This window comes from Lynx rufus, unplaced genomic scaffold (assembly GCF_022079265.1).
Source record: "Lynx rufus isolate CCGP_SWC_20201006 ecotype Redwood Valley unplaced genomic scaffold, mLynRuf1.p SCAF_17, whole genome shotgun sequence".
NCBI classification, from domain to species: domain Eukaryota; kingdom Metazoa; phylum Chordata; class Mammalia; order Carnivora; family Felidae; genus Lynx; species Lynx rufus.
In genome coordinates this window covers 14,729,826-14,751,341 of record NW_025814831.1, presented here as the reverse complement: position 1 = coordinate 14,751,341, position 21,516 = coordinate 14,729,826, and the positions used below count along the sequence as shown (strand labels likewise).

The 21,516-nt window shown below is 46.2% G+C and overlaps 2 protein-coding genes across 3 annotated transcripts in view; one reads left to right on the top strand and one right to left on the bottom strand.

The window, feature by feature from the left end:
• The first annotated feature begins 8,159 nt into the window (after nucleotides 1-8,159).
• On the top strand, nucleotides 8,160-21,447 carry PSMC1 (proteasome 26S subunit, ATPase 1). Its single transcript, XM_047080234.1, has 11 exons — nucleotides 8,160-8,209; nucleotides 11,959-12,012; nucleotides 13,079-13,175; nucleotides 14,649-14,773; nucleotides 15,023-15,208; nucleotides 15,362-15,490; nucleotides 16,312-16,408; nucleotides 18,601-18,790; nucleotides 19,286-19,437; nucleotides 19,986-20,140; nucleotides 21,096-21,447. Exons 1-11 carry the CDS (start codon nucleotides 8,207-8,209, stop codon nucleotides 21,228-21,230), a joined length of 1,323 nt encoding a protein of 440 aa, XP_046936190.1. The 5' UTR covers nucleotides 8,160-8,206; the 3' UTR covers nucleotides 21,231-21,447.
• NRDE2 (NRDE-2, necessary for RNA interference, domain containing) overlaps nucleotides 12,485-21,516 on the bottom strand; it is a 55,674-nt gene continuing 46,642 nt past the window's right edge. Inside the window, exon 15 of one of the 2 annotated variants that reach the window (XM_047080232.1) lies at nucleotides 12,485-13,379. The gene's annotated coding sequence lies outside the window, so the exon portion shown is untranslated. Of the gene's footprint in view, nucleotides 13,380-14,623; nucleotides 20,829-21,516 lie in introns of those variants that run through there. The other variant, XM_047080231.1, reaches the window with a different exon arrangement.

Below are 21,516 nucleotides of genomic sequence, written 5' to 3'. Positions count from 1 at the left end.
CATGTTTCAGGGTGACAAATTCTGCTCCCCTTCGGGGGCCAGGGTTTAGCCAGATAGAGGCCAATTAGCAGGCTTCCCAGCCAGGCCAAAAAGGCCATCGTAGGAAAGAGGACTGGCCAGCCCAGGGGGCGGAGGGGGAGAGAGTGAGTGAATAGAGGGTGCAGCGGGGGAGGGCCCAGGGTCATTTGGAAGCCCAGCACCTGAGACCAGCTCCTGAAGGAACTTCTAGTCTGGACAGGAGAAACCGGCCGCTGCGCAGAATTTGGTTGCGTGGCTCCATCTGCCGGCGACTCTCTGAACTGCATGCACCCACGGGCCTCTCAGTCAACTGGCCGCTGCTCATTTCTCCTTCAGTGACCAAGCACAGAAGACATACCCACGGTGACAAGCAGCCTGGGCACTAAAGCTGGGGGGTGTTTTTGGTGACAGATGATCAAACCTCAGGTCATTTTGCCCAAACGCTTCATTTAAAAAAGTATTTAATAAACATATGTCGTACTTAACACATGGGGCAGGTACTGTTGTAAATACAAATGTCAAGTCGTTCTGTGGATAGGGTGTGTTAGTACACCCATTTTACAGATGGGAAAAGTCATGCCTGGGGCCACACACTGATGTCCTATGTGAGTGGCAAGCTGGGGTCAAATCCGAGCGACCTGACTTCAGTCTGTGCCCTTAAACCATCACGCTACTGCAGAGACCAAGATGGTCTCGCTCATGTCAAGCAGTGACGTCTGCAGCCACGGGCGTTGCAGCTGAGACTAGATAGCGCCCAGACCAGCACAGGTGACAACAGCCAGAAATGATGACCAGCAGAACCAGAGAAGACCTGGAAAGGCTCAAGACAAATTAAACATCTTTTATTATTTTTTTAAATTTTTTTTAACGTTTATTTATTTTTGAGACAGAGAGAGACAGAGCATGAACGGGGGAGGGGCAGAGAGAGAGGGAGACACAGAATCTGAAACAGGCTCCAGGCTCTGAGCCGTCGGCCCAGAGCCCGACGTGGGCTCGAACCTACGGACCGTGAGATCGTGACCTGAGCAGAAGTCGGACGCTTAACCGACTGAGCCACCCAGGCGCCCCAAGACAAATTAAACGTCTTTTAAAAGAGAAGACTTTGGAGCAAACTGTCAGACTCTCCAGAGGGTGAGTTTTCACATCTGACCACATCAAAAAGACGATGGCCACCAAAGGCCCTGTCCATTGATCTCCGAACATACCGGAGATCCTCCACTGCTTCGACATAAAAAGCAGCGGGGGCCAAAGAGCGGCCCTGGGCCAGACGGAGCCCTCGCCCCAACAACCGCGTGCTCGCAGACTGAGCGCATTGGGTTCATTAACTTCTTACCTCTTGTATCTTGTGTGCTATGTGACTTTGTCTTGTGCTTTGCTTTGTGTGACACGTATGACGTCAACTTAAATGCATAGTGAAATGTCATTGAATTTGGAATCCTGGACCCGCTTTACAAGTATGGCAGCCTTGCTTTAGGATGGAATCAACTTGACATTGTGGAAAGACACACTCGTGTGTGCGCCCTCGTAGCGTGCTCACGACAGTTTGCACAGTAGGCAGGATTCTGTGCCATTGACTCACTGCGTGTTAGACAATTTAGAAGAATCAGAAAAGGCTCCTTGAGTATTGCTTGAATTGACTCTAGCAGAAGTAATCAATAATAAATTGGGGAGTAGATTTGTGTGAATATAGACTTTCCAGGCATCTTGCTTGGGGTGAGATCCTAAGGTATCAGCAAAGGCAGAGGAAACCAAAACCGGTTCTATGCAGGGGGCAGCCGGCAGTGAAAGCTTATCCTGGGCTTTACCGCTTTGCAAGCAGGGTGGGAGGCGGAACTAGCCAAAGCTGAACCCAAGAGACACCACTTCAGAAGGGCAGTTGGAGGGTTAAGAAAAATGAAGCCGTTTGGAAACATTGCAAAAATACATGCCACTAGTGGCCAAAATAATCTATAGCTTGGCAGAAAGACGTGAACAAAACCCGTGGAAAAATGTGTACACATATCCCAGGTATAAGTGGGGCATGGAGTTCTACATAGTTAAGAAATTGTGTATCGCAGCTGCGAGGGTACAAAAATGGAAGGAATGTGCGGGCACTAGGTAAATGCCTTACGAAAGCGGGAAGGGCCCAGATGCTGGACACCATACTTGGTGTAGAAGACCCGTGGTAGCCACAGAGTTAGAAGTCAGAAAGAAACTCACTACCAGGACCCCGGATCCTAAAAACATAAAGCCCTTACAGTCAAGAGCGTCTACTGCAGACTTCACCATCTTACCAGTGAAAGCCATCTGGCAGGAGCGCCGGGGTGGCTCAGTCGGTTGAGCAGCCGATTCTTGATTTTGGCTCAGGTCATGACCCCAGGGCTGTGGGATCGAGCCCCGAGGTGGGCTCCACGCTCAGCGTGGATGGAGCCTGCTTGGGATTCTCTTTCTCTCCCTCCGCCCCTCTCCTCTGCTCTCTCTCTAAAAAAAACAAAACAAAACAACCCAAAACCCATCTTGCAGCCAGACCAGGACCAACAAAGGGGTAAAAAGTAGTCCTCTATTACTAATAGAGGAATGAGGACGTTCCAATCAATGAATAATTCAAGTGTAAAGGACAAAACACCCTTGGGACCTTCCATCCTGAGGATCCAGGAAACTATATAGTAACCCAGGGAGGGGTTTGGCCGGGAGGATTATCAAAGCAGACCTATTATCACAAGAAAGAGTGTTCAATTTAATCACAGTCAAGGTTAACCCGCGAAGTAACAGAAGATGGAGAATATACTTGTGCTGAGCTTCAAAAACTTAGGGCAGATTTCCGTCAACAAAGTCTGTCTGATGTAGACCGATTACTCCGCGCGTGCGCTGACGGAGCGCACACGAGAGCCCCGGCAGGTACAGAAATGCATCAGGGATCAGGTCTTAGGGGCAACACCCTTGGCTGCCTGCTTGGCAAGTGACTCTATCTTGCCCGCTGCATTTCCAAATCTACGTTCTATATCCTAAGATCTTTCCTGACCCCTTGAAGCTTGCTCGTAAAACTCAAGAACCGTTTCCAGACTGTTCTCCCACCGCGCCACCTCCAGGGCGAGCCGCGTGAACCAAGAGCAAAGGCAGCCAGTGTGGCGGACAGGTGTTCTCAGTCCACGAAGTGGACTTCACCCAGAAGGAAACCCTGCAGGAAACGCGCCCACCCTTGCAGCCCCAGTGCCTAGCACAGTGCCCCAGGCACTCAGCGAATGCAGGCATGGAAGAAAGGAGAGGGCAGAGGGGAGGAGAGGGAGGCCGAGGGGCCTGGAGGGAAGAGGAGAGGTGGGTAGAGAAACAAATTTGGAGGCTGGTGGTGTCGCTGCCTTAGATGCTGCACCTATGTCCTCTCTTCTGCAGGCCACCTCTCCAAACTTTCTTGCTGGCTCGGCCATCAGTAAAGATTTTTGAAAAAGAGTTGAGCATCAAGTCCTATTTGTGTGTTTATTTATTTTTGTAAACAAATCCCCATACATGTATTTATCTATTATATACACATGCAGAGGTCTTCAAAGCGAGGTATGCAAACCGCTAGGATTTGGGAATCTGTTTCTTGTTCCCTAGTGCCATGTTTTCTCCAGGCTAAAATCTGCTCTCTCCGAGGCTGAACCTGCATTCCCAAAGTTCTCCTCCCTCCTAACAGAAGGAAGCCCACCCCATTCACCCACCTGTATCTTGCCGTGTCTTGGGCAGGGGGACCCACACAGAAATGACTGAGAACACGGCTTTGGGGAAAGCTCCTTTGAGGACTAAAATCAAAGCACCATAAATACTTGGGGCTTAGGGTTTCCCCATCATATACCTATTTCTGCAGGGGGTGAAGTTTGGCATTGGGAAGGAGGCCCCACAGACCATCAGGGATGGTGGCCAAGTGGGAGTGAGGAGAAGTCTCATTTGATGGCCTGTCCCCTGTCATAAAACACGTTAGGCATAAAATGTATCGCTCCTGACAGAGTGTCCCTGGAGAATAAAGCAAACCAACAGTGGTAAGAGACGCCGAAGCTGAAAACAGCTCTTTAAAATGTGTTTAAATATTAGCAATTTTTCCAGTTAATCTCAATACTTGCTCCTAGGATGAAACATAACTTAGAACAGCTAAAGTAAGATTGGTTTATGACTCTCTTTTCAGTGTAGTTACAATGTTTTCTGAGACTACTCAATATTGCAAGATACTTTAGATAAAAACAAAAACCCACAGATCGGATTTTAACATGGTTTCTTTCAGATTCAGTGGATGTTCTTTTATGAGGTTATGGAAACCAATTTATCTAGTCATATGAAATATTGATTCCGACTATAGTCATAGTCAAGCCTCACCTTCTTTTAAAATGTTTTCTATTTTCTGCTTCCTATTTCTGAAATTCTATGTGCCAGAAAATTTGAAAAATGCACACATACACACGTTTACCAAAGGAATGCCATACATTTTCTCATAATCCTTGCTTCACGGAGAACTTTTAGTTTTAGTTCTGTTACATTGCATTATTGAAAATCAAAGAGAAACAAAGATTAATTTACCTTGTTTTGAAACAAGACAAATTGTGAAAAAATGGACACATTGTTCCAAATTGATGTTAACTGCCTTTGATCACTTCTTACCAGATACAGTCTATAATTCATATCTCAGCAGTTTTTGCAAAGAATATCCCTGCGTTACATATTAAGAAGTTTAGGGACACCTGGGTGGCTCAGTTGGTTGACTGCCTCACTCTTGATTTTGGCTCAGGTCATCGTCCCAGGGTTGTGGGATCGAGCCCCTCCTCGGGCTCTGCGCTGAGTGTGAAGCCTGTTGAAGACACACTCTCTCTCTCTCTCCCTCTCCCTCTCCCTCTCCCTCTCCCTCTCCCTCTCTCTTTCTCTCTCTCTGCCCCCGCCCCCGTTCCCACATGCTCTCCTTCTGTAAAATAACCAACACAGATAAGGAGGCATCTTGGAAATTAGCAACAGCAGGAAGTCCCTGTGGGCACTGGGGCGGAAGGACAAAGGGAACTTCAAGCCCAGGGCCCTGTCACTCTGTGGGAGCCGGAGCTATGGTTGTCCTGACAGGTGAGCACTGAAGCCACCGTGGCCAGGCAGCCGCTGCCCCCGCCACTGGAGGCTGAAAGAGAGAGAGAGACATTTCTGACTCCTCCGTCTACTCCCTTCCAGTCTCCCACCGGAGAGCTGCTCATTGACGTGACCTGGCTGACACGGTGGCCCGGAGAGGGAAAGGAATGGATCTGAGGTACTAATATTATCCTCTTGAACATATGGGGAAACTGAGGCACAGACAGGGAAGTGACATGCCCATGGGGAGTAAGGACTCCCCAAAGATGTCCACATCCTAATCTCTGTAACCTGTGAATATGGTAAGGTAAGTGGTAACCTCGCTCCAGGGGGTGGGTCACGCATGGAATGATGGGTACTAATCAATTGATCTAAAGATAGGGAGATTATCCTGGATTACCTGGGTGGGCTTGATGTGATTGCCAAAGTCCTTAAAAGTGAAAGAGGGAGGCAGATGTGGAGTCAGAGAGAGATGTGAGGCCAGAAGCAGGGGCAATGTTACCAGCTTTAGGACGGAAGAAGGGCTACAAGCCAAGGAATGCAGGTGGCCTCTTGAAGCTGAAAAAGGCAAGGAAATGGATTCTCCCTAGAGTTTCCAGAAAAGACTACACTAAATTCGTGGTAGTTTCTTAGAGCAACGATAGGAAACCGAGACAGCAGTAAGCGATGGAGCCCAGTTTCAGACCCAAGTGTTCTGATGCCAAAATCTGCTGCTCTCTTCCCTATTGGGTAATAATTTATTAATAATAAATGTATTAATGATTAAAATTTATTATTAATTCCCTATTGGGTTATATTGCTTTGACTCTAACCCCCCTTAAGCCTCCATTGGGAGTTATGTGTCTGTTTTTCAGTTCTTCACCACATGGTGTCTCCAGTCCCTATCACTTGTTGCTCTCACCTCAGGGCCTTTGCACTCGCTATTCCCTCTGCCTGGAAAGCTTTCCTCCAGATACTGAATAGCTAACTCTCTAATTCCTTAAGTTTTTGTTCAGATAACATCCTATTTAAAGTCAGAAGCACCTACCGCCACTGCTGCACGATCTCTAGTCTTCCTTCCTATTTAATTTCCCCCAAAGCATTTATCTTCGTGTAGCATGCTATATACTCATTTACTTGTTTATTGTAAAATCCATTAGGAAAAGGATTTTTGTCTGTTTGTTCACCGCAGTATCCTCAGACCGTAGAGGAGAGCCTGGCACATGGTGTGCTCAGTAATTATTTGCTGAATGAATTGTGAGATGGGTGACAAGGTGGGGATGGAAAGAGGGACGAGATGATGAAACATGACAGAAGCAAAGCTATAAGACTTGACCACTGAGGTGGCCGGGGAATGGGAGAGGTTGGAGGGGAGGCTTCCGGCTTAGGTCTCTGAATAGTGTCATTAGCCAGGATAAAATATATGTGAGGTCCTAGGGGAAGACACTAAGTTTGGCCTTGGATACTTGCAGGGCATCAACGTGTGTGTGTGTGTGTGTGTGTGTGTGTGTGTGCATGTGTGTGTGCGGAGATACAGAGAAGACAATAGATACGCACACCTACTCAAACACAAGCAGAAGTACAAGTCCATATACAACTGTACACATTTATATGTATACGCTATTGTGATATTCAATATCATGTTTCAATTCCTAGATGTCCTAAACACAGCCTAGGCTAACTACAAACAAAATATTACTTCTGTGAGCAAGGCAAAAGTCACTAATGTGATTCTTCATAATCTCTCATCTTCTTCCCAGCCCCACCCTTTTTTTCCCCCTAAGGCAAATGGATATTCCCTGACCGGGTCAGTTTCTGTGCCCTCTTTTCAGGGGAAATCCAAGAAATTGGAAAAAGGGAGCTAACACTAAGGAGAGTAGAGAAGTTACATTTATCTACAAAATGAATAGCTAAGAAGCAGGGAGGGGGTGGAAAGACTGGAGCACGTGGTGCTTGGGGAGGTTGGAAGCTGCAAGAGTTGGGGTTACAGGGCTGGCTGTCATTGGAGTGGAGAATAGTGACGGGGCCAGCAGGAGGGAGAAAAGAGATGAATGTGTTTTCTGTGCATTGAGGGGCTTCTTAATGCAAGTCCTCCAGAATTTAAGTTTTCTTAAGTATCATCAGCCTGTGCTTCTTTGAATGTGACACCACCTCAGGACCTCTACACTTCTTCGGGTTATACACAGATTGCTTAGACATTCCATACAACTCTGGCGTTTCTCTCAGCATTCGTGAAAGGGGAGTTGTCTTGCCCCTCACCTATCATACTGTTTCACATATCATGTAGATGCCAGATTTGTTAGCGGGGATCAACAGTTGTCAAGACATAGTTTTTATAGATGACGATGAAAAGGAAAGAGTGATTTCCTATTTTTGTACCTGTTGGGTGTTAGTGAAATATTTTTAGCATTTCACAACTAAAATGCCTAAATTAATCAGGAGCAGAGAAAAAAAAAAACAAAAAACAAGAATGAATTCCGTCTCTCCAGTTCAGCAACAGGCAACATTTTGAGCACCAGTTGTGGAAGTTTCCAGAGGCCAAAGGGATGCTTGCTATCTTTCTAATGTCCTGGTAGGTGTAATAAATGATCAACGTTACCAACCAGGTGCAAGACTAGTTATTTTAAGACAACATGTGACATCATCACAAGCCACAAAGCATCAAAGGAAAAAAGAAAACGCATCCAGGTAACTCATCAGACAAGGAAATACTCTCAGATGATCACGTCTATTCCAGAGCCCAAATAATAGCTTAAATGTTGATCCAAAAGTTTATGTCACCTTCGCCGTTATAATTCCATTCCAGTTCTTGGAGCAACACGTGAAATTCTTCTCAGTTAAGATTTTTGCAGATTTTAAATATTTTATATTTTCACAACTGTCTTACTTCTTTCAAAGTCTACGTCGTCGTCTTAAACTGTTGACAACAGCCTAACAACTTCGATTTAAAATTGTTTTTCAAGTAAAATATTTTACAAGATTCACGTTTTGCTTCTAAGATATTTCGTTGCCCCACCAAGCCCTTGGAGAGCGACTCCGTCAGGGAGGGATTTGGCTCCTCTCGGCTTCCGTAGCGTCATAGGCAACTTCCGCTTCTGTCGGCCGCCTTGGCAGATGCATATCCGGTAGCGGTGGTTCAAGCGGCCGGAGCAAGATGGTGAGTGACTAAGGGTTTCGGCGGGTGGTGGCGGTGCGACGGGGTCGAAGCGACCCGCGACGAGAGGGCGAGGCGGCTCCCCGAGGCACTCGACCCGCCCGCCTTCCTGCCCGCCGGCCCGCTCTCCTCGGGGGTCGGGGGCTCCCGGAGACAGTGCTCAGGTCCGCCGGGGCCGACCAGCGGGCCCGGACCGGGGTTCCTGGGGCCCCTGGCGCGCAGGGTCCCCCGGGAGGGCTGCTAGTGGGGCGGCGGAGCGGGTCAGGGCGCCCGGCTTTGCTCCTCCGTCGCCCGGGGCCCCGCTGACCGGCGCGGGGAGTTCCGGCGGGAGCCTCCCTGAGCACCTGGGACCAGTGCTTTCTGAGCCGCTCAGGTGAAGGGCTGCGCGACCGCAGAAGAGGGAGGGATTCGTTCCGGCCGAGGAGGGGAGAGCGCGGCGGTGGACGACCGCGGGGAGTGGGGGCACTTGGGGAAGGCATTCAAGACTGACGTCTTTGTGACTGGTGCACCTCGGAGGGGAATCTCCCGCTAGCAGTTGTTCGTTAGTTCAGTAGGCAGGTGTTTATTGAGCACCTGCAACTTTTTTTTTTTTTTTTGGCCAAGTTCTGCTCTAAGCGGTGAGGGCGCAAGAGGTGAGCGTGATTGGCGAAGTCTCTGCCTTCATGGAGCTTACATTCTAGACAAGGCGAACACACACACACACACACCCACACACACACCGAAAAGCAGACTTGCAATATGATGGCAGGGAACGGGAGAGAGATGGGTGGGTGGCCAGTGCTATATGGTTGTTTATAGAAAGGGAGGGGATGGCTATTTTACATAGGGTGTTAGCAAAGTCCCCTCTGAGGAGGTGAGATTTGAGCAGGGGTCTAAACAAAATGAGAGTAGCCTATGCCGACATCTGAGGGGAAGGGGCTCCAGGCAGAAGGAATAGGTAAGCGCAAAGGGCCTGAGATGGCAGTGTGTTCAGCCTGTATCCTGAACATCAAGAACGCCGACCACATAGTCTTCTAGGTCTTGTAAGGACTTCGGGGGTAATGTTCTAAGCATGTGCTAGGTACTTTTCCATAGTTATTCTCCTTGTCACTGTCATGGTTATTGAAGTAGAGCTGGCACAGTGTTAAATTAGTTTCAGGTGGACAACCCAGTGATTGGACGAGTCTGTTCTCTGCTGTGCTCTCACTGTAGCTGCCATCTGTCCCTTTACAGTGCAGTGCTATCCCAGTGCCACTGTCTGTATATTTATGTGCTTTATGTGCCGTACCTTTTACCTTTTATTCCCGGGATTTATACCTTTTATAACTGGAAGCCTGTGCCTTCCATTCCCCATCACCCACTGTCCCTTTCCTCTGGCAGCCACCAGTTCTCTGTGTTTATGGATCTGTTTCTGCTTTGTTTTTTGATTCCACATACAAGTGAGATCGTGTTGTATTTGTCTTTCTCTGTCTGACTTCATTTAACTTAATACCCTCTAGGTCCGTTAATGTCACAGATGGAAAGATCTTTTTTTTTTTTTTTTAATGGCTGAGTAATGTCCATTGTGTTTGTGTGCATTTACATGCCTCACCATCTTTATCCATTCATTTATTGATGGACCCTTAGCTTGCTTCCATATCTTGGCTACTGTAAATAATGCTGCAATAGACATAGGGTTATATTCCAGCATTTTCTTCTTATCCTTACAGTAATTATTATCATCCTCACTTTACCAAGGAGGAAACAGAGACACATTAAGTGGCTGTGCTATTACACAAACCCTGCCAGTCTTTGCTAGAGGCCATGCAGGAAGATATTGGTGTCCAATAGACCTTCGTGATTCCTGGCTACATCTCTGACAAGCTTTGTGATAATAGGCAAGTCACTTAACATCTCTGGGCCTTGGTTTCCGTATCTGTAAACCAGGGGTTATGATTGTGCCAATTTCATAGGGTCTGTAAGAAGTAAACTAGATGATACCCTGAGAATGCACACTGTTTGGCATAGAGTAAGGGCTTGAAATGGGTTATTGTTATTGTTATTTGAGACTGAGAAACATCTTGTAAAATGCCCCAGAAATGAAGAGGTTTATGACCTGTACAGGAAGATGCCCTCCTGTGGGGCCAGACTTGCAGGATCACGAGTGGTAGATGAACCTGGGAAAGGTTAGCTGCAGCCAGTTTGGCAGGGGCCACGTCTGCCACTCTAGAGTTTGGACATTACACCATAAATGCTGGGGAGCAGCTGAAGGTTTTTGAGGAAAATTAAAGGATCAGCTCCTTGTTTTACAAAGGAATAGCTGGATTGGTGAGGGGAGAAAATGCTGTGGGAATGTGAGTGGGAGGTCAGAGTTCTGGATAAAAACAGAGATGGGTTAAATGAGAGTGAAGAACTGAACCAGATAGTTTTATTTCAGAGCCCAGATTTTGTAACCAGGCTGGTCATTAAAATCCTGACCCTAATATTTCTTGTTCACTGGTGATATTGTATTGCTGAGGAGTTACTGTGAGTCATGCACATGCTGAGTGGTTTATGTGCCTTACCTCATCTTCAGTAAGGGGAGCTAGAATCATCCCCACTTTCTGGTTAAGAATGCTGAGGCTCAGGGAGGTGACCTGTGTGATGGAGTTTAAAGCTAGATGCATCTGATTCCATAGCCCATGTTCTTAGGCTCATCGCAGCTCCTCGTCTAAAAAGTGGGAATGATAAACCCTACCTTGAAGGGTGGTGTGAAATTAATGAAGTAGTAAAGGAAAATGTCTGGTACAGACTTGGGCACATAGTAAGCACCCCACAAACATTAGCTGCCCCAGCCAACAGCACATTTCTTTAGGAGGTGTAAGTAAGTATTAAAGGCCTGTACTTTGGACAGCCTACTGCGGTATAACTAACTCTGTGAACCACAGTTTTTCAGAGCCTGCAATTACGTCCTTCAGAATAAAGCACAGAATTTTAAGAATCCTGCAGGTGGGGAACTATATTTGACCCTAACTCTTCTAGGTAACAATGATACATTGTTCTGTCTTGATAATTAAACTGGTGGTGTATTAATTTAGAGGTGCTTACGTGGAAGTGATTTGAGGGGACTGAGGGCTCCTCTATTCAAGTAAGCTCACTATTGTTTAAAATGCCACCAGCTTTGAGATAGTGTTCTTTATTAAGCCATCCCTTGTAGCCGAGGGGTCTGTTTTAAAATCCCCAAATCCCACGAGTGTATTAATACACTTGAGTTCTTGATACCTTAAGGTGATTTAGCTTTTCAGGTTGGGAAGAAAGACCTGCCTGAGAGCCCCAGGCTTTAGAGATGGGAGGTATGTAAGTTGCTTTTGAAAGAAAAGTCTCCTGGGTCTTGGTGTGATCGTAGTAAGGAGTAAACGATTGATAAATGATTGTTAAATAGGTAAAATGACTTAGCTTTGATGGCCTAATTTCATGAAATATACTCACTCAAGTAGTTTTATATTAAAGAATGTCAAGCTCTACTTTCCCCTCAAAAAAGGGGTGGTCTTAGAATCCCAGCCTCATTATGATACATCAGTTTCTTAGTAGGCTTGTTCTTGATTTAAGATGCAAACAGTTGCAGGGCACACCATTGATCCACTAACAGCTTTTCAGGAAGAAAAGAAATTTCTACGATGCTAAATGTACATGTTGACTGCAAGGTACATTTTAAGTCCAGAAATGTTAAATGGTGTCATGGAATCCTGGGAATATAAGGATGTTCTTTTGAAATGATCGCATTCTGAATTTATACCTCTGATTTCTTTTTTCAGGGTCAAAGTCAGAGTGGTGGTCATGGCCCTGGAGGTGGCAAGAAGGATGATAAGGTAAATAAGCCAGATGTGTCTGTGATATGAGTAAACATATCTTGTGCAACATATCTTGGCTGTCAGCTGAGAAGTCCTTTGGGGACTCGTGAGTGTCAAAATGCAAAATAAGTAATCCTGTAGTTTTTTAACCAGCCTGGCCTCACATACAGTATCCGTTTCATGTTGTAGAAGATTATTGACCTGTCAAGTAAGTAATTATGAATTAATGATTTTTATTTTTAGTTTCATTTTAGAGAGAGAAAGGGGGTGAGTGGGAGGAGAGGGGAGGTGAGGGGAGAGAGAGAGAGAGAGAGAATGAGAATGAGAATCTTAAGCAGGCTCCACACTCAGTACAGAGCCTGACACAGGACTTGATCCCACGACACTGGGATCATGGTCTGAGCCGAAATCAAGAGTCAGATGCTCAAATGACTGAGCCACCCAGATGCCCTGAACTAATGATTTTTTTTTTAATTTATTTTGAGAGGGAGTGTGGTTGTAGGACAGGCAGAGAGAAAGGGAGATAGAATCCCAGGCAGGCTTCGTACCAGCAGTATAGAGCGTGACACAGGCCTCAAACCCGCAAACCGTGAGATCGTGACCTGAGCCAAAACCAAGAGTCGAATGCTTGTTTAACCAACTGAGGCCTCAGGCCCCCCACCCTGAATTAATGATTTTTAAATGTGTAAAATAACACTACAGAGTGTTAAAATAAATTGCCAGTAAATTAGTGTTTAATATCCTCAGATGTGAAGAAGAATTGTCTCATTATTTCAGCTCAAACTTTTGGTATATAATTCTGAATTCTGACGTCTAGTCCTTATTGAATAGTCTATCATTGTGTATTGTAAAAAGAAAGATCAAGAGGCGTCAATTAAGCGTCTGACTCTTGATTTCACTTGGTGATTACATTCACCAATTGCAGAAGTGTAAAACCTAGCTTTATTTGTAAAAGGAGTTTTTAATAGCATTCTGAAAGATAAGGAAAATTACAGCCCCGAGAAAGATGATGGCCCTACAGAAGTTTGTGTTTTGCTATGATTGGTGTGGTTTTTGTTTTTTCCCGCTGTTCTAAAAATTCAAGGACAAGAAAAAGAAGTACGAACCTCCTGTACCAACCAGAGTGGGGAAAAAGAAGAAGAAAACAAAGGGACCGGATGCTGCCAGCAAGCTGCCACTGGGTAATGGTTCCTCCCTGCTGTCTCGGTTCCACGAGAGCCGTCTGTGTGTGTAGCGTAGAGGTCGGAATGTGGAGTCAGGAAACGGGGTGGCTGCAGCGCTGCTCGCGGGTGTGGCCCTCCTCTGGGCTGCGGTAAAAGCTGTGCTTTGGTGTTAGCAGTGTGCAGACGGTATACAACCATGTCTCGCTTAAACAGCCAGCTCCTCTGAGGTATGAAGAGTGTAGTTTGAGATTAGAAAAGTCAGATTGAGCTTCAATAACTTAGAAAACACGCTTATTCCCCGAAGAAATGGAACGCCACTGTGTTGGAACGTCCGTCTTGGGATTCCTGAACACCAGCTGTTTCAGTGGCTTCATACTGAACATAGACTGAGATTCAGAGCAGGTGACCTGACCCAGCCCACCTCTCTGTCCTCAGCCCGTCACTCCCCTTGCTGTCGTTCACACGGCCCTGCCTTGTGTTCTTTGACTCTTATCCACATTAGGGCTTTTGCCCTTTGCTTAAAAACATTCTTCCCCCCTCTCCTTCCCATGGCTGCCTTTTTCTCATCACTTCGGCTTACATAACCCTCCCATCCCCATCTAAACAAGTCTCTTCCTGCTTAGATGAAGTAATTTCAATAAATGTTGGTTGGTTAAGAATGAAAGGAATCCGACAATTTGAAAAAATGAATAATGAGTCAATATGGTATCGGTAAAGACTAGGTCCTCAGATTGCCAGAAGAGCATAGGAAGTCAGGTTACATGGGCCGTTACTATATGGTAAGGTGATGTCTGAGTTCTGTGGGAAGAGGATGAAGTATTTAACACAAATGGCTGGCATATTTTATTTGCTGTTGAGGGAAAATGAAATTAGATCCCTTTTTGCCAGATGTAGTACAGACGTGAAAATAAGTAAATGAACGAAAATTCAGGAATATATTTAACCTCAGGGAAGGAGAGACATTTTGAAGAAACCTAGGAACCACAGAAGAAAAGATTGGCATTTTTGTCTATATATGCTAAAATTCCTGTGCAGCAGGGGACTTCAAGCCAAAAGAACGCAGAAGAGTGTGGAAAAAATGTTTGCCGCCTATGTTAATACCACTGATCTCTCACGGTCCTCCTACAAGTGGATGCTTTTGTTCTAGCTAGCATGCAGCATGTATTCTGACTGAACAGCACTTGTAGCTATTTTTATTAGCACCTATGGGGAATAAAACACCGAAGCAAACTGTCTTTTGGGTCCTTGAGTTCTTTTTTTCTTATATATAAAGACAGTTCACTTAGTGTATGTCATTTTGTATTAGCTGTCTGGTCATAGAACTCGTCCCGTTTTTACCTGCTTACTTATAACTGCCAAAGTCTCTCTTCCCTTTGCATTTAGGCACCTGCTTATTAGCTTATTTTAAGTCTTAACCTTTTTTTCTTATGGATGGACTTAATTCATTGCGAACGTCAAGCTCCACATACAATAAAACTTTTTTAATTACAGTGACACCTCACACTCAGTGCCGCTTAAAATTACTGAAGTTAGAGAGAATTAAAGACTATCTTCTCATGGAGGAAGAATTCATTAGAAATCAGGAACAAATGAAGCCTTTAGAAGAAAAGCAAGAGGTAAACTGAGAAATTACTGTAACTTTGATTTTACAAATTGACGGTTTTAGTTATTAGATAGAATTCAGTGAATAAGTGAAATTCAAGCAGTTGACCTGTGCAGGCTCTTATGAATCATAAATTAGCTGCCTTTTAAACGCACCACCTGCTTTGTAAACGTAGTAAAATCTAGTAACTCTAGTAAAACTGTCAGCATTGTCTACTTTTTAGGTCTAACCCGCTTTTCCTTCGTGGCATACTCTTACATAGGAGGAGAGATCAAAGGTGGATGATCTGAGGGGGACCCCGATGTCGGTAGGAACGTTGGAAGAGATCATTGATGACAATCACGCCATCGTGTCCACGTCTGTGGGCTCAGAACACTACGTCAGCATTCTCTCCTTTGTAGACAAGGACCTGCTGGAGCCAGGCTGTTCGGTCCTGCTCAACCACAAGGCAAGTTGCCGGTCTCGAAGCCCCTAATTAGGGATGGTTTCTCCTTCCTCTCGGATCCGCCGGTTCGTGCCGTTCTGGTGATTGGCATTGTACTGTTGTAAATGGACTGTGTAAACCTCACGTCCCTGCAGTAAAACTTAACGTTCTCTGTAGGTACATGCCGTCATAGGGGTGCTCATGGATGACACGGATCCCTTGGTCACGGTGATGAAAGTAGAAAAGGCCCCCCAGGAAACCTATGCTGATATTGGGGGGTTGGACAACCAAATCCAGGAAATTAAGGTAGGTCTAGGCACCGGCTCTGGGTTTTTAAGACTTTAGATTTCTTACTGCGGCCTCATTTAGGGTGCTTAGAGTTATTTTGCATATTTTGTTTTTTCTGTACTGATCAAACAGTAACAGAGCTTGCCAGTGTGCTCTTTTGTAGCTGTTGATACCGAGTTAGGTAATGGAAATAAATTGGGTGATTGTTGCTTCAGCAGCTGCAGCTTAATCCTTTTTATATGCAGTGTTTATTGTGTGTGTGAATATATAATGTTTCCATCTGTGTTAACTTCAGCTGTGGCCATCTGGAAACCTCCAGTGATGTGGGGACAGTGTGAGTCGGGGCAAGTGCAGTGGTCATTCAGGTTGGCTGTGGGCCAGCCACCTGCATGGCGTCTCGTCTGTAGGGAGGTCATGCACAGCTGTCCCTGGTCTCCACCTGGCACCTCTCAGACAGCTCAATCTCTAGCCAGCGTGTCCATCGGTGTAACAGCAATCAGAAAATCATCCCAGCTCCTGTCTGTAGTTTAAATGGAAAGGGTGTATTTTCACTTGAAGTTCTTTTGCTCAGGAAGAGCTTATTAAATGTTGCTCAAGGCTGGCTTCTGGAAAGTTAGAGGGAAATTGGGAGCAATAGACAGGGGGCGGCACCTCGGGCGGGACAGATGTCCTCTTCAGTGTGTCCTTGCTGCTAGATGAAGTCACCCACAGTGTCTCTAACAGTAGTGAGGTTTTAGCTTATTTTTGTTGAAAGTGAGCTATATTCTTGACGCCGGTTAATGGATCTGATAATTTTAGTAGGAAAGTGTTTTATTTTTACCAGTGTTTGTTTTCTGTAGGAATCCGTGGAGCTTCCTCTCACTCATCCTGAATATTATGAAGAGATGGGTATAAAGCCCCCAAAAGGGGTCATTCTCTATGGACCACCTGGCACAGGTACGTATGCTCCGTGTTTGACACTCTCTGGGCACTCAGCTGATCTCCTGAGCTGCAGCATTAGCTTGTTATAATTAATTCTTGTGTAAGGATGCCACAGTTCCTTAGTTTAAAACAAAGTTCTCTAAGCGGCATTTTGGACGTTTTTGGAATAAATAGGGAAACATACCTATTACACAAAAGTATATCCGTATAGTAGATGCTTAGAAACTGAATTATCTTAGACTTGAAATTGTAGACTTAACAGACTTAATGTGTTAAAAACAGTAGTAGGAATTGCAACAAAAAACGAACACCAGTAGGCAGCCCCCACCCCAAATGCCTGCTCAGTGTGAATGCATTTAGTTTCTTAGAACTCCTCTTGTATATCTCATTTATATGCTGTAAAACATAAGGCTTTCAAGTATTCATAATTCAAGATTAGTGTGAGTCTATTAAATATACTTTAGAAGACAGGAAGTAAACCAGGATGCTCAACCTTGGCTGTACACTAGGATCACCCTGGAGCTTTAAAAAATACCAGTATTTGGTCCCATCCCTGAAAATCCCGATCTGCATCTGGAGTGTGTGGCCAGACATCAGAACCATGGTGGAGAACCGCTGATTTAAAAACCTCTTCTGTGCTGTTCAGATTACGTTCATTCTCTGGTCCATTGGTACTGAATGAATATAATACTGTATACATAGATGAAGATAAAAACACATATATTTGGTTCACCGTGTGACTAGTTGACCTGAGTAAGTTGTACAGTCCAGGACTTAGCAGTACATCGCTGTGTAAATTCCAGAGGAAGCACAGTTATTTGAATGAATTGAAACCACGTTCCCAGGAGGATCCTGAGAGGACTGGGGACTGCCCACAGTGGAGGGTCTGGGAGACAAGTGGAGACGAGCTCCGGAGGCATGGAGCTTCTGCAGCCTGTCCTCTTACAGCCCAGGAAATCAAGTGTCAAGAGAGGCCAGTGACCACTAGCCCAAGGCCGCGGTCGCTCTGGGAGTGAGCTGGCAACAGGGCTATGGCTGGAAGAGAGGCCTCCTTTGGTGCATGTGCACTGCTAGGGACCGGTCTGAGGAGCTGGGGTGAAGCACAGGGTGGTGGGCCTGACAGGAGGAGGAAGAAGCCGGTTCGGTGAGCCCTCTGGCTACTGCAGTGCCACAGCAGCTGGCCTTGGCCGCTTCTGGACTGAAAGATGCCACCCACTTAGAAAGGTCCTTTTTGTCTTCTGTTCACCAGCCCTAGTTGGTTCTCTCGGGGAGTCTCCGCACTTTAAGCCTTCACACCCAGCCCTCTGTCTGTCTCACCACAAGGATGTCGTGGCCACATCTTGTAGTAAAGCTTAGCGCCTCGTCCTTCTTCCCACTTGAACTAAGTCTTCCGTGTTACTCCCCGGCAGCCTCCTCCCCTTCCCCCGCGGGCCTAAGGTTGGTCCTTTACCAGCCCTGCTCTAACTGCCACCGTGTCCTGATGCTCCTGCTTGGCCCTGTGCCCCTGTCCTCACTCACCATCAAAGGGGCCAAGGTCTTCCAGCCCTAAAGTTCACAAAATGGCTGCCAGATCTCTTGGTTTTGACCTGAAATAGAAATCTCAAGGAACGGGGCAGGACTGGAAATGTTTGAGATCTTCCCTGAGATTGGAGAGAGGAAGTTCCTCACAAGGACACGACAGAGACTGAGAAAAGTCTGAAGAGCTATCATTTGTGGGTTTCACTGGGAGCTGGCCCCGTCGCAGCTGAGCCTCGGGGAAGCCCAGCCAGCACAGCCACGACGCCTCGGGTGGCCCCGGGGGCTGCAGGCCTGGTGCTAAAGAGTGTTTCCTTAGGTCAGACCTAGGGTTCTCAGGCTGTTTTTCCATCACTGATTGTTTCACAGAGTAGAGTTTGGATCCCAAACCCTGGTGGCATGCGTCGGGTTAATAATATTCTATGCAAGTTCGAATAACCCAGTAAAGTGTATTTTCTGACACTATGATGATGACTTTAGGAAGATGGTTAAAAATAATCAGAACGTTCTGAATTTCCTCTTATCTGCCTTGGAGAACATAATGTCAAGACACTGGAATGGTGGCATGCCTTTTCATCGGAGGGATCTGCCCGTTTTTTATGCCCGTTTTAGGTGGTAGTGACAGGGTTTTCGAGTTAAGACAGCACTTGAGGGTTTTTTCACTTTGTCTTTCTTTTTCTAACCTAAAATAGGTAAAACCTTATTAGCCAAAGCAGTAGCAAACCAAACCTCAGCCACTTTCCTAAGAGTGGTTGGCTCTGAACTTATTCAGAAGTACCTAGGTGATGGGCCCAAACTCGTTCGGGAGTTATTTCGAGTTGCAGAAGAACACGCGCCATCCATCGTGTTTATTGATGAAATTGATGCCATTGGAACAAAAAGGTACATTTTTCTCTGTGTGTCCTTTATAGGTAAAGACCTCGTAGCTCTTGTCTGAGAATGATCACGGAGCACTGCCTGTGTGGCTTGCACATGGGTTTGCCTTGGCTCCTTCTGTACGTGGCTGTGGATGCTTCAGGCTCTGCTCCTGGGTGCCAGGTGACAACCACCCGGGAGTCGTGACCATCTGGAGATTAGTGTGCAGCCATGCCTTGAGTTTCTACTCTGAGCCAGGCATCATCTGCACTCTGGGGACACAGCCATTGTCACAAGGCTTTCCAGGAGCTCATGGTTGGGTCGGGGGCTCAGATACCAAACGTGCAATCCGAATTAATGATGCCATCTCAGGCACGAAAACATCTACAGTTTAAGTAAGATTATGTGGTGGCTGGGAGGCTGTGCTGATTTTGTTGCCAGAATTGAGGGCATCAGAGGTGTTTTTATAATTCCCCTTCAGCAGATCAGTTCGGTTTTCATCCCTTCTCTTCTTTTTCAAAGATACGATTCAAATTCCGGTGGTGAAAGAGAAATCCAGCGAACGATGTTGGAACTGTTGAACCAGTTGGATGGATTTGATTCAAGGGGTGACGTGAAAGTTATCATGGCCACAAACCGAATAGAAACTTTGGATCCAGCACTTATCAGACCAGGTCAGATTTGCGTTTGTCCCATCAAGGAGAATGAGTGTGTTTATACGTGTTCGTGTTTAAGTGCACTTTCAGGGGATTTAAAAATGATACACATCAAGGCAAATACATTATTGAAGTGTAGAATAACTTCCCAAAAGCTGCGTTCCACTGAGGTAATGGCTAAGAGCATGATGTAGTAGGTGTAGCGTGGCCCTTTTCATCGCAGTCTTAAGTTGTGACCGTTTCTCTTTCCCGTAATGAATATTCTTTTTTCTGAAGAAATAGCTCCTATGGTAGCTCCAGTTAATTTCGCATTCGGGTAGCACCAAAAGCAGCAGTAGCTAGTTTGTGTGTTTCTGAAGGTACCAGAGGAGAGAGGATTTCTTTTAAACGGGATGAATTCAAACGTGGATATTTACAAAGAGTAGTGTTCACTTTTCAAGATTTGGACCCTTCCCACAAGGGAAGTTTCCCTCTGAAACTGCAGGTGTGAGGAGACAGGCTTCCCGAGCCACAGCGGAGCCTGGGGGAGCCACAGGGGTGTGACTGGAAACCTTTTATACCCGCAGGCCGCATTGACAGGAAAATTGAGTTCCCCCTGCCGGATGAAAAGACCAAGAGGCGCATCTTTCAGATCCACACAAGCAGGATGACGCTGGCCGATGATGTGACCCTGGACGACTTGATCATGGCTAAAGATGACCTCTCTGGGGCCGACATCAAGGTGAGAACCTGGGCTGGACTGTACCTCTTGGTTGTGTGTGCGCGTCAGGACGTTTCTTCCCTGATGACCAGAATTAGGGCGAGGCTCGGCAGCACTGTGGGGCCAGCCTGCTTTGTATGTGAGGACCTGGGTTTCTGTCAGGTAGGGGTAAGTGCCACGGTCAGGTAGGGACGGCGTGTGTGGGGCCTTTTCACGCCGGTGCCTGCACTGAACTGCGTATCGTTGGCATCTGTAGAACTAGGTTAGTGTCTTTGTTGGTAACTTCAATTTAAAGAGAGTTTTTAAATTTTGCACCAACTTTGTATTTTGGGAAATTTGAAGTCTTCAGAAAAGTTGCAACAATAGTAAATGCCCACATACCCATCACCTCAGTTCACCAAGTGTTACCGTTTTACCTCTTTGCTTTATCATTCTGTTCACTTTCTTTTTTGCTGAACCATTTGAAATATCCTGAGGGTCACAACCAGATAGAAACTTAGTGCTGAGATTGTGGTTTTATCACATCATGTTGTGTGGGTTGTTTTACTTTTGGCAAGTGTTGCGAGACAATAAATGCAGTAAATGGGGAGATTTCCATTTAGCCAGAACGCATGCTCTCTCCTCAGTGTAGGTAGGTGAACTGGATGTGTGCTCTGTTGCCGCGAAGTTTCCAGGTGTAATGGCATCTGTGGCCCGGGAACGTGGCTCCCTGTAACGACAGTGGGGCGTTGGTAGAGCTTCCCTCCCAAGCCACTCCGCCGGGTAGACCCCGAGCCAGTCCTCCTCCTCAAAGCCACCTCAGATCCCCTGAGAAAATCATTAGAAGGCTTCAGACATTCACAAGATCTCATCTTTTCCCAAATGGTTGAGGCAGTTTTAGTGTGGGCGTCTTACACCTTATTTCAAAGTAGCTCTCGGAATCATTAGAACACAAAGTATTTCATTTTCTGAACATACTGTTTGTTCTTTCTCACAGGCGATCTGTACAGAAGCTGGTCTGATGGCCTTGAGAGAACGCAGAATGAAAGTAACAAATGAAGACTTCAAAAAATCGAAAGAAAACGTTCTTTATAAAAAACAAGAAGGCACCCCTGAAGGGCTCTACTTGTAGTGACCACATCTGCCTTCAAGGAAACGGTCAGGGTGTCCCGACTCCTCCGAGGGATGAGGCTGGGAAGCCGCCCAGAGGAACCCACGTTCCCGTTGGTCTTTCTTAGCAAAACCTCCCGTGTCCCTTTTTGAGCGCGGTGTGTAGGGTGCCCGCCAGGCTGCCTTCATGTGTTGGCCACATGCAGTGCTCTCCCCCCAATAAAGTGAGCGCCTCCTCAGTTCGTCCCGTTTCTGGAGCCTCCATGCCAGCCGCTCAGCAGCCGGTCCAGCATTAGGTGGACCAAGGC